This window comes from Echinops telfairi, unplaced genomic scaffold (assembly GCF_000313985.2).
Source record: "Echinops telfairi isolate 266 unplaced genomic scaffold, ASM31398v2 ScPeMD7_7475;HRSCAF=8513, whole genome shotgun sequence".
Taxonomy (NCBI): Eukaryota; Metazoa; Chordata; class Mammalia; order Afrosoricida; family Tenrecidae; genus Echinops; species Echinops telfairi.
The window spans coordinates 29,267,049-29,283,778 of record NW_022111379.1 but is presented as its reverse complement, the minus strand read 5'-3'; the positions used below and the strand labels follow the sequence as shown (position 1 = coordinate 29,283,778).

Below are 16,730 nucleotides of genomic sequence, written 5' to 3'. Positions count from 1 at the left end.
GAGGGAGGGGAAAAAATGAACTGACACTAAGGTAGAAAGCGGGTGTTGTGAGAATGATGAGGTCAACATATGTAATAATGTGCTGGACACAAGTGTGAGATATGACAAAATAATAATAATTTATAAATTATCAAGGGTTCATGAGGGCGGGGGGAGTGGGGAGGAAGGGGAAAAAATGAACTGAAACTAAGGGTTCAAGTAGAAAGCATGTTTTGAGAATGTTGATGGCAACAGATATACAAGTGTGCTTGACACAATGGATGTATATGTATGGATTGCGAAGAGTTGTACAAGCACCCAATAAAATGATTTAAAAAGAAAAGAGGACCTAAAGTAACAACCCCCAGGGGCAATTAACAACTTGAGAAATTCCCTATAGTCAGTTTCCAAAGGATGAGTGCAAAATGCCACACATCATAACTCATTGTGCCACAGTAAGTTTTATAATTACTAGAAAAAATACAGATATATTTCTACGGTTCTCTCTTGATCCCACATACTATGATAGTCTGCATGCCTGCAGCAGTGGCCATGCCTTTAGCATATAAATCAGATTTGTTTGGCCTAAAATTGTTTACTTCATTGAATGGAATTGATTATTTTCAATGATTTTAAAAATTCCATTAAATGTGCTGGTTTGTAAATTAAAATATGTTTGTATGTGTTTAGGTCAAGTGTGGTCTTGGGGAGATGGCGACTATGGGAAATTGGGCAGAGGTGGCAGCGATGGGTGTAAAACGCCAAAATTAATTGAAAAACTCCAAGACTTGGATGTTGTCAAAGTACGTTGTGGAAGCCAGTTTTCTATTGCATTAACAAAAGATGGCCAAGTCTATTCATGGGGAAAAGGTGACAATCAGAGACTTGGACATGGAACAGAGGAACATGTTCGTTACCCAAAACTATTGGAAGGCTTGCAAGGTGAGTAGGAAATATATACTCCTTTTAACACCCCTTAGGGCAGTTTCTATCGTCATCTATTCTAGTTGGCCGATTTTGTTTTTCTTAAGTGGATATTTTATGAATGGACTTATATTAAAAATTTTCATTCATACTATGCTAGGTGTAGATAATAACTGAAAATTGATTGTTATATATATTTAAATGGAATACAATAATTGCTAATAAATTTAAATAAAAATTCTATTTGACTAATGTTTTAAAGTTCTTTTTTTGTGAAAGGCGTTCATTTATCAGTGAAATGGATGTGGTGACATCAGTTATTGTTTCGGTAGCCATGCACTGTTATACTGTGTAAATTACTAAGACCACAGTTGTTCATTGTGGTATTAGAATATTGTGGGAGATAACATTGGCTTTGATGTGTGGATAGACGTTGTGGTATTCAATATGCATTTAAGTTCAAGCAAAGACACAAGTAAGTGAATTCATATGCTTTCTGCAGTGATGAGCTACCCATTATGCTTAAGACAGGCTGAGGACATCTGTGGGAGAAGAGACTAGAGCTATGCTTCAGATGAAGGCTCTCAAATGCTTTTATGGTATTCTTATTATGGATGATAAGCTGTAGCACACAGTAGTCATCAAAACTATGGTAGTTGGACTGTAGGAATTATTACTTTTTTTAGGTGATTGTGGATATTTTCAAACAAGTTGACCTGGTCCTATGATAATTTGTGAAGAGCCCATTGCGAACAAAGAAAGCAGATTTTACTAATCAATACACCCGATGGGGCTTTTTTGGGTCTAGTATTAGTGGTGGAGAAATATTCGTTAACTGAGATAGTAAATGTTTTAGATTTGAAGGCTGTGCTCTGTCCCAATTACTCGACTTTGCTATGGTTGCTCAAAAGCAGTCATAGGTAATATGTAAACAAACAGGTGGGCAAAGTCCCTCTGACTCACTGCTATGGAGTCATTCAGATTCATAGGGAATCTAAAGGACAGAGTAGCACTACCCCTGTGGGTTTCTAGACTGTGAATCATTACAGGAGTTGAAAACCTGATCTTTCTACCTTGGAGCAGTTGATGGTTTCGAACTGTTGTCCTTGTGGTTAGCAGCCCAGCTTGAAACCCAGTACACCACCAGGCCTATGTTTCAGTAAAGCTTTAAACACAAAAATGGACCTTACTCTGCATTTGGCTGAGGACTATGGTTTGCTGAATACTTGCTCACATACAACCCACCCCACATCCCCTTGACCTTTTTAGTTCTTGTTTTATTCATATATGAGGAGTGCAGGCGGTGTAGTGGTTGGACTGCTAACCACAAAGCCAGCTATTTGAAACCACCAGCCGGCTTTCCACTACCATAAAAAGTCACCCTTTTGGCAACCCGCAGGGGTATTTCTGCCTTGTCCTGGGGTCCCTGTCACTATGAATTGGAATCGGCTCAATGGCAGTGAGCTTTTTGTATTTAATTCATATATCTATATCTATATATATATGTATGCATTTAACCTTTTATTGTGAATTAGATGAGGGTTTACATTTCAGGTAATCTTTTTTTTGTGATCATTTTTTTAATCAGGGTAATCATTTTTGTATTCAACAATTTAAACAACTTATCAAACCATCAGTAGTTTGCTTTGTTCTCTTGTAAAATATTATCCTCCCTTCTCTTAAGCTAAAGCTATCCACCCTTTAGCCCAGCGGTTCTCAACCTGCGGGTCATGACCCCTTTGCAGGTCGAACGACCGTTTTATAGGGGTCATCTAAGACCATTGGAAAACACATATTTCTCATGGTCCTAGGAACCGATTCACCGTTCTTCTATCCATCTCCAGGCGGGTCTTCCCACATGCAGATACGCCCACACACGAATACCCGGCGTGAAGACTGTTACCCATGCTACACCATGCTTCAAGACAAAATTTCATTCATTTGTAATTAGAAATAAATGTTTCACAATATGTAATTACATGTTTTTGTGATTAATCACTATGCTTTAATTATGTTCAATTTTTCACAATGAAAATACATCCTGTATACCAGATATTTACATTATGGTTCATAACAGTAGCAAAAGTACAGTTGTGAAGTAGCGACGACATAATGTTATGGTTGGGGGTCACCACAACAAGAGGACCTGTATGAAAGGGCCGCAGCATTAGGAAGGTTGAGAACCACTGCTTTAGCCTATTGCTTTTCCTCTCTCTCTCTCAGTCCTAGCTCTGGTCTCCTACCTCTCGTAATCAAACTATTTCATTTGGCGTGTAAAACCATTATCTTTTAAAAGTTTCTTTAATAACAAAGATATCATACAGTATGTATTATTTTGTGATTGATTGACTTCACCTAGCATAATATCCCACTACATTTTTAATTTTTGCTGTATCAAGGGGATGAGGATGTGGGTCTCTAAAGTGGGATTTCAATGCCTGCAAATCAGACAGCTGGTTTGGGTTTTATGTTGACATGCTCTTTTCTCATCTTTCGTTTTTTAACGACTCAGTATTATACTGCATGTGCTCAAAGGATGATGGTTGTGTTCCAAGCTTCTAAGTTGTGCAGGAACAGCATTTGCCTAGTACGATAGGAAACTATTTTAATTTTATTTGCCTTCCTGTTTATGTTTTTCTCCATTAGTAAAGTAGACCAGCTCCCTAAGTTGCATTTATAGATGTACCTTACCTTGATAGCATTTCAAGTATTGTTGATACTTAAAAAAACAACAATTTGTGACAGGCTCTTAGGGTAGAATTAATCCATTTACCTGGACTGCTAACTGCAAAGTCAGTGGCTTAAAGGGTTCCTCAAACTTTTTAAACAGGGGGCTAGTTCACGGTCCCTTAGACCGTTGGAGGGCCGGACTATAGTTTAAAAAAAACTATGAACAAATTCCTATGCACACTGCACATATCTTATTTTGAAGTAAAAAACAAAACGGGGCAAAAACACCCAGCGGCTGGATAAATATCCTCGGTGGGCCGCATGTGGCCCGCGGGCTGTAGTTTGAGGACGCCTGGCTTAAACCTACCAGCTTCTCTGCAACAGAAAGTTGAGACTCTCCTCCTGTAAAGATTTAAAGCTTTGTAACCCTGTGTAGAGTTGAAATTAATATAATGGCAATGGGTTTGATTTTTGGTTTAGTTTCTTAACTGAATTCTTTTTTTTTTTTTTTACTTTTTATGATGTATTTCTGAGAAATACTTTATGTTGATGGTATAGAATTATTCCATTTTACTGCAATAACTTTTTAGCCAAACAAATTTTTAATGAATATTTTGGAGAAATACCACTTGGTGATGTTAAACCTAAAATATAATTTGCAAACATATACCTCAACCTCAAGTTGATGCCCACTCATGGTGCCCCCTATAGGACAGGTTCGAATTGCCCCTTGTGAGTTTCCAAGACTAACGCTTTACAGGAATAAAAAGCCCCATCTTTCTCCTGAGGACTCGTGGCTTTGAGCTATTGACCTGGTGGATTGCAGTCCACTGCGTACCCACTACCCCACCAGGGTTCCTCTAGCAAACAAATTACTGTATGTATGCAAAAAATGCAGTACTTGCTAACATTGTTTAAATTGAAAAATGTGTCATCTTTTTATTTTCTGACTCTGATGACAAAGAATTTCTTTAAAAAAAAAACGAATTGAGAGATTACTTTTCATGGCAATACTTTGGAGTAACAGAATGTGATCTCAGTTAAATAAAAATACTGCTGTATCATTATGAATGAGAAACTACATAAGGAGATAAATGTACAGCTAGTTCAGATGCCTTAATTATTTCAAGTCTTAACAAATTGTACTAGGTAAAATATACTAGGATTAAAAAAAAGTGTTACTGGCATGCAATTCACACAGCATATGATGTAATCAAGCAATCATTTGAAGCAGAGTTGTGCCATCACCACCACCGCAATTGATTTCAGAACATTTCCTTCTCATCCCCATTGCCCTCCAGTCTCCCTGTTGTGTCCCTAGGTAATTAGTAATCCAGTTACTGTCTATAGATTTACCTATCTTGAGTTTCCTACACAGAAAATCATACAAGGCATACAAAAGAAAACATAAACAGGAAGTAAACTGAAAATCCAACAACAGTGAGCAAACAAAACAGAAAAATGTCAATTGAAAAAGAGGAGAAAGTATTAAAATTGAAACAACCTTAGGATGGCTCACTCCACCCCAACTAGTCCTGGGGCTTTGGGGCTCGGCTCCAGGGGAGTTCCTCTGGGACATGGGGGTACAGTGAATGGTGTGACCCTTTGCCAGGGCATGCCTACACAGTAAGGTATGAAAAAAAAAAAAGAACGATGGCTCAAAAGGGAGACCATTTGATATACTTGAAGCAGACAAATTTGGCTTCATTTAGACCTATCAGTTGCCCTTTAGATGTTAGTATTAACTGCCGCCTGGCCAGAATGACTGTGAGAATGTTTTATTGAAACAGAAGAGATAGGATTGCAATTGACCATGCATCATTCTTTCTTTTCAGGGAAAAAAGTAGTAGATGTGGCTGCAGGCTCCACACACTGCCTGGCTTTGACTGAGGACAGTGAGGTCCACAGCTGGGGAAGCAATGACCAATGCCAGCATTTTGACACTTTACGTGTAACTAAACCAGAACCTGCTGCACTGCCAGGTCTGGATACGAAGCACATTGTTGGAATTGCCTGTGGGCCTGCCCAGGTACTGGATACACAGTTTGGTTTGGTAGTTTTTTAACATTATGGTCTCTACTTGTTCATTGTTAATATATAGAAGTATAATTGATTTCTTGTATGTTGACTTTATCCTATAGTCATATTAAAATCACTTCTAGGAGCTTCATTATTGATTCTTTGAGATTCCTTCGGTGTTAGGCTGAGTTGACTAGAGAAACAACTCCAGAGACACTGATATATGTGTGTTTTACTTCTTCCAACAAAGATTTATTAGTTCTTTAGACAGTGGACTATTTCTGTAAAGATTGCTTTAATGTTATCTTTTAAAATATGTTTTACAGTGTTATGTTTCATTTATCATTGTGGCTAATTTTGAGTTAAATTTTGTATAAGGTGTGAGGTTTAGGCCACAGTTGTTCATATTTGTTTGGCTTATAGATATCCAGTTGCTGCCACAACATTTGTGGCATTATCCCTCTACTCAATTGCTTTTGCTTCTTTGTCCAAATTGTATTTAGGTCTGTATCTGGGTTCTCCTCCATAAACTTAACATATCTATTGCTCTGTTGGTTCTTGTTTACTGTAGTTATAAATGTTGACATTAGGTACTTCTTAGCATTTTATTTAAAGTAGGTGTCTTCATTAGATATATGAATGAATTTTGAGCTCACACTGAATCACAATCCCTGATCTAAGAACAATTCATTCTTATTCTGTGGCCTTGCTCGTTACTTGCCAGTGATCTCGTGAAGTGATCACTGAAGATAAAGGTGCTGGAGTAAAGTATGGTAAAGAAATCCAATGGTGCCCGGCTACCAGAAGGAATAGTGTTTAGGGTCTTAAAAGCTTGTCTTAAGCAGTCATCTAAGTGAGGTGCCAACTAAATTCATATGGAAGACGCACACCAGCCTGTGTAATCCAAGGATTTAAAGTGATAAAACCCAGGATCAGAGGAGGGAATGATGATATTAGAGCTTAAGTTTTGAGCACCTGGTTTGCAGAAGGCTAAGGATGACAATGGAAGATCAAAATCCGTTTGCCTAGTCCCCTGTAGATTCAGGCTCCATGGAATTCTCCCAGAAGATTGAACAGGGATGTGAGCTATCTTGTCTGTAGGCAGCCTGAACTGGACAGTAGATTACTCCAGAAGCAGTTTGGTGTAGGTTAACATCTTAACATTTGTTTTCCATTTTGACCCATTTTTAATTTGTCCTAGCTTTTGATTAATTCCTACATTTTTGGAATGAGATTTTTCAATGTCGTATTTTATTGTTGTTTTTTCTTTTTGAATGGTTTTCTCTATGTGAAATTCAGGATAGGCAAACCTATAGAGACTGCAACTAGATCAATAGCTTCTTGGGATTATGACAGGGAAAGTTGAAGGGACAGGAGATGCTAGTAATAGTGGATACAAGAATGAAGAAAATGTTCCAGAATTGATTGTGGTAAAGATTGCTCAACTCTTTTTGATGTACTTTTTGATATATAATGAAGGTGAATCATATGCCAATAAAACAAACAAAAATGAATTAAGAAATAATGAAATACTGAAAAGGAAAAAAAGGCAAGTTTCTTGAGCAACCACATAGTTTCCCCCCATTTTAAGACTTCTCTTTTAGACCACTTAAATTTAATGTACTTGTGTACAGTTGGATGTACAGCTACCATTTCATTACTTGTTTTCTTCTTTTTGCTGCTTTTTCATTTCTTTGTCCTTTTCTGTTTTGGGTTATTTGAAGAGTTCTTTATGTTCCATCTTAATTTATTCAGTTATCACTTTGTATAGTGAGTTAATGATTGCTCTACATGTGATCAATGTATATCTAGCCAGTCATTGTCTACTTATGGTTTCTGTTTTACCTCAAGAAGTGATTTTTTAACCTCAATGCCATAGATTACTATATGTTAATAATTTTGAGAGTGATAACAATAAAAAACTTGTTTGAATAAAAAAATATTTGAATGTGAGAAGATCCTGTAAATAGGTTGTGAGCTAGACAAAAAAGTACACATGTATTTGGGAAGTTTTATGGGACCAGTGAGCCATAATTCAAGGCATTTTTGTTGTAACATTCTCATGTACTGTGGGACAGATGCAAATGGAATTTTGTGGATTCATTATAGATGTTTGTGTCCTTTCTGTAGAGCTTTGCCTGGTCATCATGTTCTGAGTGGTCCATTGGCCTCCGTGTCCCATTTGTGGTGGATATCTGCTCAATGACATTTGAGCAGCTGGATCTCCTATTACGTCAAGTGAGTGAGGGGATGGATGGCACTGCCGACTGGCCTCCCCCCCAAGAGAAAGAATGCATGGCTGTTGCAGTGCTGAATCTTCTACGACTTCAGGTAGTGATGACTCCCTTTTCCCTCTTCCTTTTGTGTCCGAGTACATTCACTGGGCCATGCAAACAGCTGTACCTCGAAGCACACGAGTTCAAATTAGCTTGACAACAACTTGGGTATGGGGATCCCCATGTGTGGCAAATAGTGAATATACTTGACTACCACATCTGTTTTATGTCTTCATTGTGCACCGATTAAACCAGTTTCTATCGGCGACAGTGCTTCAACACAATCACCTTTACGAGATGCACGTGTTGCTTTTTAGTTGTTAAAAATGTTTCACACCTGTTCTTGCACTCAAGCCTAGTTTCTCAGTTGGTTGATCATTGAAATCACCCAGGGAGATGGTAAAACTACGTATCCCCCCCCCTCCCCCCCCAATTCTGATTTACTAGTTTACAAATGGAGGCCAGGATTATGTATTTTTAGTAGATCCCCAGGTGATTCCAGTGATCAGCCAGTTTGGGAACCTAGGTATTTTAAAGTAAGGCTAAATAAGAACCATATGCACGTGTTCTAACACACATATAAATTCGTAAAGCTAGAGCCTCTGGTAACCATACTACTTTGGACTCTGTGAATTTGTTTATTCTAGGGAACTTCTATTTTACAGAGAGGAAGCACAGAGACTGGGACTCTGGTGGCTGCTAACCACATGGTCGGCAGTTTAAGCCCCCCACCCATTCTGCAAGAAAAAGATGCAGCTCTCTGCTCCCAAAAAGCTTTGCAACCTCTGACACTCACATGAATCTTCTTTACTCTTTCCATAGGGTTGCTATGAATCAGGATTGTTGGCAGTACATTAGGACTGGAAGCACAGAGGTGTTACGTGCTTCCAAGTTAATGTTCCCCTGTACATTAGAATGAGTTAGAGATTTAAACTGCAGTTCAGGTTCTTCCTGTGTTTGTTTAGAAGTTTTTATAGCCTTACTATTCCTCATTGTGTAACTCGTAATCCATTACACCAGGTGTCCTCAAACTACCGCCCGCCCGCAGGCCACATACAGCCCTCCGAGGACATTTATCTGGCCCTCTGGGTGTTTTTGCCCCATTTGTTATTTTACTTCAAAATAAGATATGTGCAGTGTGCATAGGAATATGTTCATAGTTCTTTTTAAAACTATAGTCCGGCCCTCCAATGGGTCTGAGGGACAGTGAACTGGCTCCCTGTTTAAAAAGTATGAGGACACCTGCCCGGCTCCATGGAATGACCCAGGGACCCTGCAGCAGCAGTTATCTTTACTTCATCATGAATCACGGGCTATGGTTCACAAAGGGTTTGCTTGCCAGGGAAGTGCTGAGTTGTTTATTCTGAAAAGTGGATGGTAGGCCAGATAAGTTTGGGAATTGATGTTTTATTCAATCTTTTTTTAAAAAATTATTTTATTGGGGGCTTGTACAATTCTTATCACAGTCCATACATACATCCATTGTGTCAAGCACATATGTACATTTGTTGCTCTCCTCATTCTCAAAACATTTGCCTTCTACTTTAGCCCTTAATATCAGTTGCTCATTTTCCCCCTCCCTCTTGAACCCTTCATAATTCATAAATTATTATAGTTTTATCATAAGTTATACTGTCCGACGTCTCCCTCCGCCCTCTTCTCTGCTGCCTGCCCCCCAGGGAGGAGGCAATACTTAGATTCCTGTAATCGGTTCCCTTATTCAATCTTTAAGGTTTTAAAATGCACTCATACTTAATAGTTCTAAGTGACAATTGTTTTTCTCTTTTCAGTTGCATGCTGCCATTAGTCACCAGGTTGACCCAGAATTCCTTGGTCTAGGACTGGGCAGTGTTCTCCTTAACAGCCTGAAGCAGACTGTGGTGACCTTGGCTAGCAGCGCAGGCGTCCTGACCACCGTGCAAGCAGCTGCACAGGCGGTGCTACAGAGTGGGTGGTCGGTGTTGTTGCCTACGGCTGAGGAGCGAGCCCGGGCTCTCTCGGCACTTTTACCCTGTGCAGGTGAATGTGAGGAGGAGTGGGTGTGTACATGTGGGGATGGTGCTTAATGAAAATTGTTATAACACTTTTCCATTGTCAGTTTCAGGCAATGAAGTAAACATAAGTCCAGGTCGTCGATTCATGATTGATCTTCTGGTGGGCAGCTTAATGGCTGATGGTGGGTTGGAATCTGCTTTAAATGCAGCCATTACAGCGGAGGTCCAGGTATGTTCCTGGGAATGCTGGGTATCTGTCAGTGCCTGTTTACATAGCAGTGAATTGAGATTTCCAATACCATATTTCGAACACTTATAAGTGAAGAAGTAAAAGTTTTGCCAGATAAAGAAAAAAAACAAAAACTAAAGCGAAACTTTAATATTTAAGTATGGTTTTACATTACAATTTTTAGTAGTTAAAAAAATTTATTGATAGATTTGACCTACTTTTAAGTGTCTATTTCAGTGAATGAAAATACCTGGTTCGTTAGTTGGGGCATGTCTATCACCCCTCAGAGTTCCCATTGCTTAGTTGTTGTTAGATACTCTCCCTGTTGCTCTAAGCTGTTAATGCATTTTTCCTGTTTCAGAATTTAATGTAAATGGAATCACACACACACACACACACACTCTTTTCATGCCTGCTTTTCGGTTTCATCAATGCATCATTACTTTGTTTTTATTGCTAAGAAATGTCTTCTTTGTGACTGTAGAATAATTACTGATTCTCTTTTTGCTGGACATATGGGTTCTTCTTTTTGGCTATATAAAGCTGCTATGATTATTCAGTGTCTAATCCCTTTATTAAATGTGTGCTTTTCTCTTGCCTAAATACTTGAGTATTCTATGATGAGTGCCCATATAAAATTGTTCTCAACTTTGTGTATAAGTATTTGTACATCTTTTCACTCATTGGTCATCCTCTATTCAGTATTCTGCTGTGGTCATTTTGTTCTATTGCCTTGTGGAGCTCTGTTGTGGAAAAGGAGTTCTTTAAACAAAACAAAAACACCTAATGTTATCATTTAGGTGTTGATTGATTATACATATATATATTTATGTGTGTGTGTGTGTGTGTTCGATCTTTTTACTGCTATACATTTTTAATTCCTTCTTAGTTTCCCCTCCTCCCATGTGGTCCCCCCCCCTTTTCAAATCCCTCCCCCCTCTTTTGAACCCACAATGTGGGTGTCATGTGAGCTTACACATTCCTACACCCCCGTGGCATCCTCTGTAGAGTGAGTGCCATATTTTCTTGCTACCATGTTTGTGTCTAGCATGTGCACCAGTACTAACCCCTATTTTCTCCTCAGTTTAATTTAATTTTGAGGAGTCCTGGTGTAATGGTTATGTGTTGGGCTGCTAACCGCAAAGTCAGCACTTTGAAACCACCAGCCACTCTCCAGGAGAAAGACGGGTCCTTATACTCCCATAAAAAGTGAAAGTCTCTGAAACTGATATGTCAACTCAGTGTTTTGTTTTTTAGTTAATTTTATTTTTAGCTTTCTCTTTCCTCTGTCTTTCCCTTTCTCTTTTCTTCTTTTTCTCTGACTTTATACCCCTTCCCCCGGACTCCCTGTCCATCACTTTGCAGCTAGCCATTCTACTCAATCATTCTGACCAAACCCGCCACTCCTCCCACAGAACAGGCACCACCGTCTCTCCACATCACTGGTTGATGAATGTCGAGGCCAATACCTAAGCAGCTTATTGTCAGCTAGTCTACATGACCAGCCATTAGAGAATGTGCTTGTCCTCCTGTGTGCTACCTAGGTGCATGTGGCGAACACTTAGGAGCTGCTAAATTAGCTTTCAGAAGAGCGTATTATGTAGTTTCCTTGCCAAGTATGATCAAGAAAAAAAAAGCAAAAAGAAAGAAAAAAAAATCAGGATAAAGCAAAGAAACATAAAATTAACAAGTTGATAGCCCCACAAATCTAGGACGCAATAGACTTCTAATTACATACAAAAGCAGAATAAAATGGGCCAAACTAGTGACTACATAAAGGTCCAGAAGTCATTTCGGAAGGAAAAAATATGACACTGCAACTACCTGATAAGGAATGAATACAAATTATGCTTAGATTCCTCCAGTACATTTAGAAAATTATCAAAGGAAATAAAGACAAAATTCAGGCTAAGAATTAAAAGAACAAATTAACAAAATAAATGGAATATTGGAAATCATACAAAAACAGCATGTAGTAATCCCGATTATCAAAATTTCATATTCATAAGCATATATATATATTAATTAAAAAGAAAGAGATGAGCTGCTCCCTTGCTCCCTACACCTGCGGGGCCATGAGCCTTACTCTAACCCACGGAGGACCTTCTCCTGCATGCCTTGGAGGTGAGAGTGGAACCTGCAGGGCAAACCTGAGAGATGGGGATTAGCATCAGAGAGGTAAAGCTCACGATCCTAGCGTTCAGAATGACACAGCTCGCACATTGGTTGGCTCCCTGCCAGCGAAGGGTGCTGAAAATTTACCCTGATCCTGCCCTGATGTTCAGCTCAAGTTAGATGTTAGCTCCCTTCCCTACATTGGGTCTCAAATGCACTCATAGTGGTCAGGCTGAAAATTTCAGACATTGTTTTCCCCCCGCTTTTTTGGAGATTTGATCTTGGAACGTGGCTGTTTCCCTCATTGACCTCTGGCAAGTACAAAAGCTGACTTCAGGACGGGGCCCTTGACAGGGAATAGTAGCCATCTCGTGTTCATCACCAAACTGGTCTTAGAATACACTATTGCCACATGAACTAGCCACCTTAGACTCCTCAACAGCTACAACTAGTGCACTGGTAATGTCATGCACTAAAGTACCACCTGGCAAACAGGGACAAATGTAAAAATAACACCATGTCTCAGAAACAACAGGCAATTTCAGTGCGAATGAGAAAACAAGAAAAGGTGGCACAAATGAGTAGCCAAAATATAGTTTTGATCATTTTCAGACCAGAAAAAGGCATTAAAATGTCCCCTGAAGGCGTTCAAAAGAATGACCATCTGTTTTCAATGAGTGGAGGAAAAATGTTTGAGTTACAGGAAGAACAAAACAATAACAACAAGGGACAATAGAACAACTCATGAGAACAATCTGAAAAAGATAAAAAAGGGAAAATTACAAATACTCCACCAACTTCAAATAGAAATCCAGAAGTAAAACACTAAGATATTAGAAATAGTTAAAACACTGAAAGAGCAAAACAGTAGAATTGAGCAACTTTGGCCCAAATCATTGAGCTGAAAGACAGAAAATGCATACACAAAATGAACTCAGAGAACAAAAATGTGTACTTGGAACAAAGCATTACGCAAACACACAAAACCACAAATTACAATAAAGTGCCAGCAATAATTACCCCGAATATGAATGGTCTCAGTGCAACAGTCAAGAGAGAGTAACAAAATGGCTAAGAAAATATAACTCATCATCATGCTATTTACAAGAAGCACACCATAGACACAAAGACAAAACCAAAAACTCAAAGGGTAAAAATTATCAAGCAGTTGGCATCCAAAAAGAAACAGGAGGGGCAATAGTGATTTCTGATAACTCGACAGTAACGTGAAACCCTAAAGAAGAAAAATGAAGACTATTGTATACTAATTACAGGGGGATCCAGCAACAGGACATCAGCATAACAAATATCTACACAACCAAAAGAAGAGCCCCCAAATATGCATATAGAACTTTAACCGCATTCACAAGTGAACGGACAACCCCAGTAGGAGACACTTTCAATGAAGGGCAGACTACTGAAAAGAAACTAAATAGAGACACCAAAGATCTAAACATACTCAACCAACGCGACCGACAGCACTGTAATAGTTCTTTCCTAGTCACATGGAACATTTTGCAGAAGATAACATATATTAAGCTACAGAGCAAGCCTTAAATTGTTTAAAAACACCAAAATACTTTGGAGCATCTTCTGAGGTCCAAGTACTATAAAATTGGAAACAAGACCCAGGAAAACCAAGGGTAAGAAATCAAATACATGGGAATTGAATAAAATGCTTATTAAAACCTGGTAATAGAAGATGTGAAAAATGAAGTTAAGAAAGTCCTTGAATCAAATGAGAATGAAAACAAAACATCAAATTTTGGGGGACATAACAAAAAAGTGCTTAGATAAGAATTTAAAGTAAAAACTATATTAGAGAAAAGAAGAAAGATATTAACCAGACATCACCAACAATTAGAAAAATAGCTACCAAAACCTATAGTCAGCAGAAGAAAAGAAATGAAAGATACCAGCAGAAATACATGAAACAGGAAATGGAAAAATAATGTGAGAACAAATAAAATTTTTAAAATTGCTTAGGAAATCAGTGATCAATCAATCATAGCAAATTTAACAAAGGAAAATGAAAAATGCAAATATCTGCCAAAGCAATCAGGTATCAAGCATCAAAGAACAAAAAAATCATATCATTGTGTGCCCACCTTCCTGATATGATCACTGAAGACAAATGTGTGCATAAGCAAATGTGGTGAAGAAAGCTGATGGTGCCCGGCTATCAAAAGATATAGCATGTGGGGTCTTAAAGGCTTGATGGTAAACAAGCGGCCAACTAGCTCAGAAGCAACAAAGCCCACATGGAAGAAGCACACCAGCCTGTGTTACCACGTGGTGTCAAAGGTATCAGGTATCAGGCATCAAAGAACAAAAGTAATATCATTGTGAAAGAGGGTGAGTGCAGAGTGGGCTCAAAACCCATCCGTAGACAACTGGACATCCCCTTATAGAAGGGTAGCATGGAGGAGATGATCCAGTCAGGGTGCAGTACAACAACAATGAAACATACAATTTTCCTTTAGTTCTTAAATGCTTCCTCCTCCCCCACTATCATGATCCCAATTCTACCTTACAAATCCAGCTAGACCGGAGGATGTACACTGGTACAGACAGGCACTGGAAACGGAATTCAGGTTGGATGATCCCTTCAGGACCAGTGGTGAGAATGGTAATACCGGGAAGGTAGAGGGAGGGTGGGGTGGAAAGGGGGAACAGATTACAAGGATCTACATATAACCTTCCTGGGGGATGGGCAACAAAACAATGGGTGAAGTGAGATGTCGGACAGTGTAAGACATGACAAAATAATAATTTATAAATCATCAAGGGCTCATGAGGGGGAGGGTGGTGGAGAGGGAGGGGGAAATGAGCAGATACCAAGGGCTCAAGTAGAAAGCAAATGTTTTGGAAATGATGAGGGCAACAAATGTACAAATGTGCTTGACATACAATGTATGTATGTATGGATTGTGATGAATTGTACGAGCCCCCAATAAAATGACTTAAAAAATACAAGTGTCACAAGACATGAAATGGCGTTGTCAGAACAGGTACAACAGAAACAAAATAGAGTATGAACACCGAGGATTTGTGTTAGGTAGAATTTTCTAGAGAAACAAAACCAGGTACACTCATGTGTAAAAGAAATAACTATATCAAGAAAGATTTATATAATGGTAGGGGCCCAGCCCAATTCAAGTCTGTTGTTCAGAAGCTAGCTGGAGCCCCTTTCCAGACCCTTGAAGCAGCCAGCCAATGAAGCAGGAAGGCTTTGTGGGAAGCTGGCAGATCACAGGTGTTTTGAATGCAGAGTTGTATGGATCCAAGGCCAGCAGGAACATGGCAGAATGCTGTAGCTTATAGTGTTGGCAGGCCACCTGAGGTGGCAGTTAGGTTTTATGTTAACAACTGTGTGAAAACGTAGGGGTGGAGTCTAACCTGTCAATCAGTTCACAGCCTGATGATGCCTCTTTGGCCTTTTTATCAGAGAGAGAGTGATAAATTATGTTTTTTGCCTCTTTGCCTTCCTTCTCATTGGGACTCTTGTGTTTACCTCTTGGGCTGCCCTCCTGTGGGCTGCCAGACACCGAGAACTATTGTCCTGCTCTCTTCCCACCACTCTTAGATCCACATGACTGCACCCACCAGCCTGTGATTTCCCTGCTTCCCACTTCACCTTTCTGTGTCATCAGCCTGCAGCTATATGAGTTTGAAGAGACTGGTACTTATTTGTACTGGACTGGAATGCCTTCTTGATAGGAAAATTATTACTTGATATAAAGTTCTATTTTATATATACATGAGTGTCACTGGTTTTGTTTCTCTAGACAACCCAACTTAATACAGCCAGCAACCCCAGACCAGACTCAGGATCCAGGCAAGCAGGAAGGCAAAGACGGCCAAGAGAAAGAAAAGTTCTTAGTATCTCTTATAAATCTGCCCCACTTCTAAGAAGACATTATTAGGCTGTGTCCTGATAGAGAGGTTGAACTCCCATCACATGCCTTACTGTACCCTAGCAAGTTAAAAAAACAGAAGAAATAGCTAATTTTCTGGAAAGAAAACTACCTATCCAAATTAATATAATCTGAGGTGGAAAATTTGGAATACACTCATCACAAGAGAAGGACTCAAACAGTTCTTTTTTTTTTTTAAATAACAGAAATAATAGTTCTGGGGCAATGAATGTACAAATGCACTTTACACAATTGATGTGTGTATGGATTGTGATAAGAGTTGTATGAGCCCCTAATAAAATGATTTAAAAAAAAACTTAATGTAAAAGACTTCCTTCCAATTACTAATCATCCTATAACTCAATAAAGACTTTATAAAATTAAAAAAAAAGAAATAATAGTTCTGATCCAGGGGGCTTCACTGGCGAACTCAAAAAAATGTTTTAGAGAAGAACTGATACAATTTCTACTCAAACTATTCTAGTACATAGAAAAGGATGGACTACTCCCAAATTTGTTTTCTGAAGTGTGTGTAACCCTGATACCTAAGACAGACACTGCTTAAAAGAAATTGTAGACCATTATCCCTTACAATTGATTGATGTAA

The 16,730-nt window shown here is 38.9% G+C and overlaps 1 protein-coding gene across 1 annotated transcript in view; it reads left to right on the top strand.

Moving 5' to 3' along the window:
• HERC2 (HECT and RLD domain containing E3 ubiquitin protein ligase 2) overlaps window positions 1-16,730 on the top strand; it is a 283,798-nt gene that overhangs the window by 62,968 nt on the left and 204,100 nt on the right. The window contains exons 15-19 of the mRNA XM_004700032.2: window positions 670-921; window positions 5,409-5,602; window positions 7,723-7,923; window positions 9,659-9,887; window positions 9,967-10,091. Of these exons, the coding sequence (XP_004700089.1) occupies window positions 670-921; window positions 5,409-5,602; window positions 7,723-7,923; window positions 9,659-9,887; window positions 9,967-10,091 (1,001 nt within the window). The remainder of the gene's footprint in view (window positions 1-669; window positions 922-5,408; window positions 5,603-7,722; window positions 7,924-9,658; window positions 9,888-9,966; window positions 10,092-16,730) is intronic.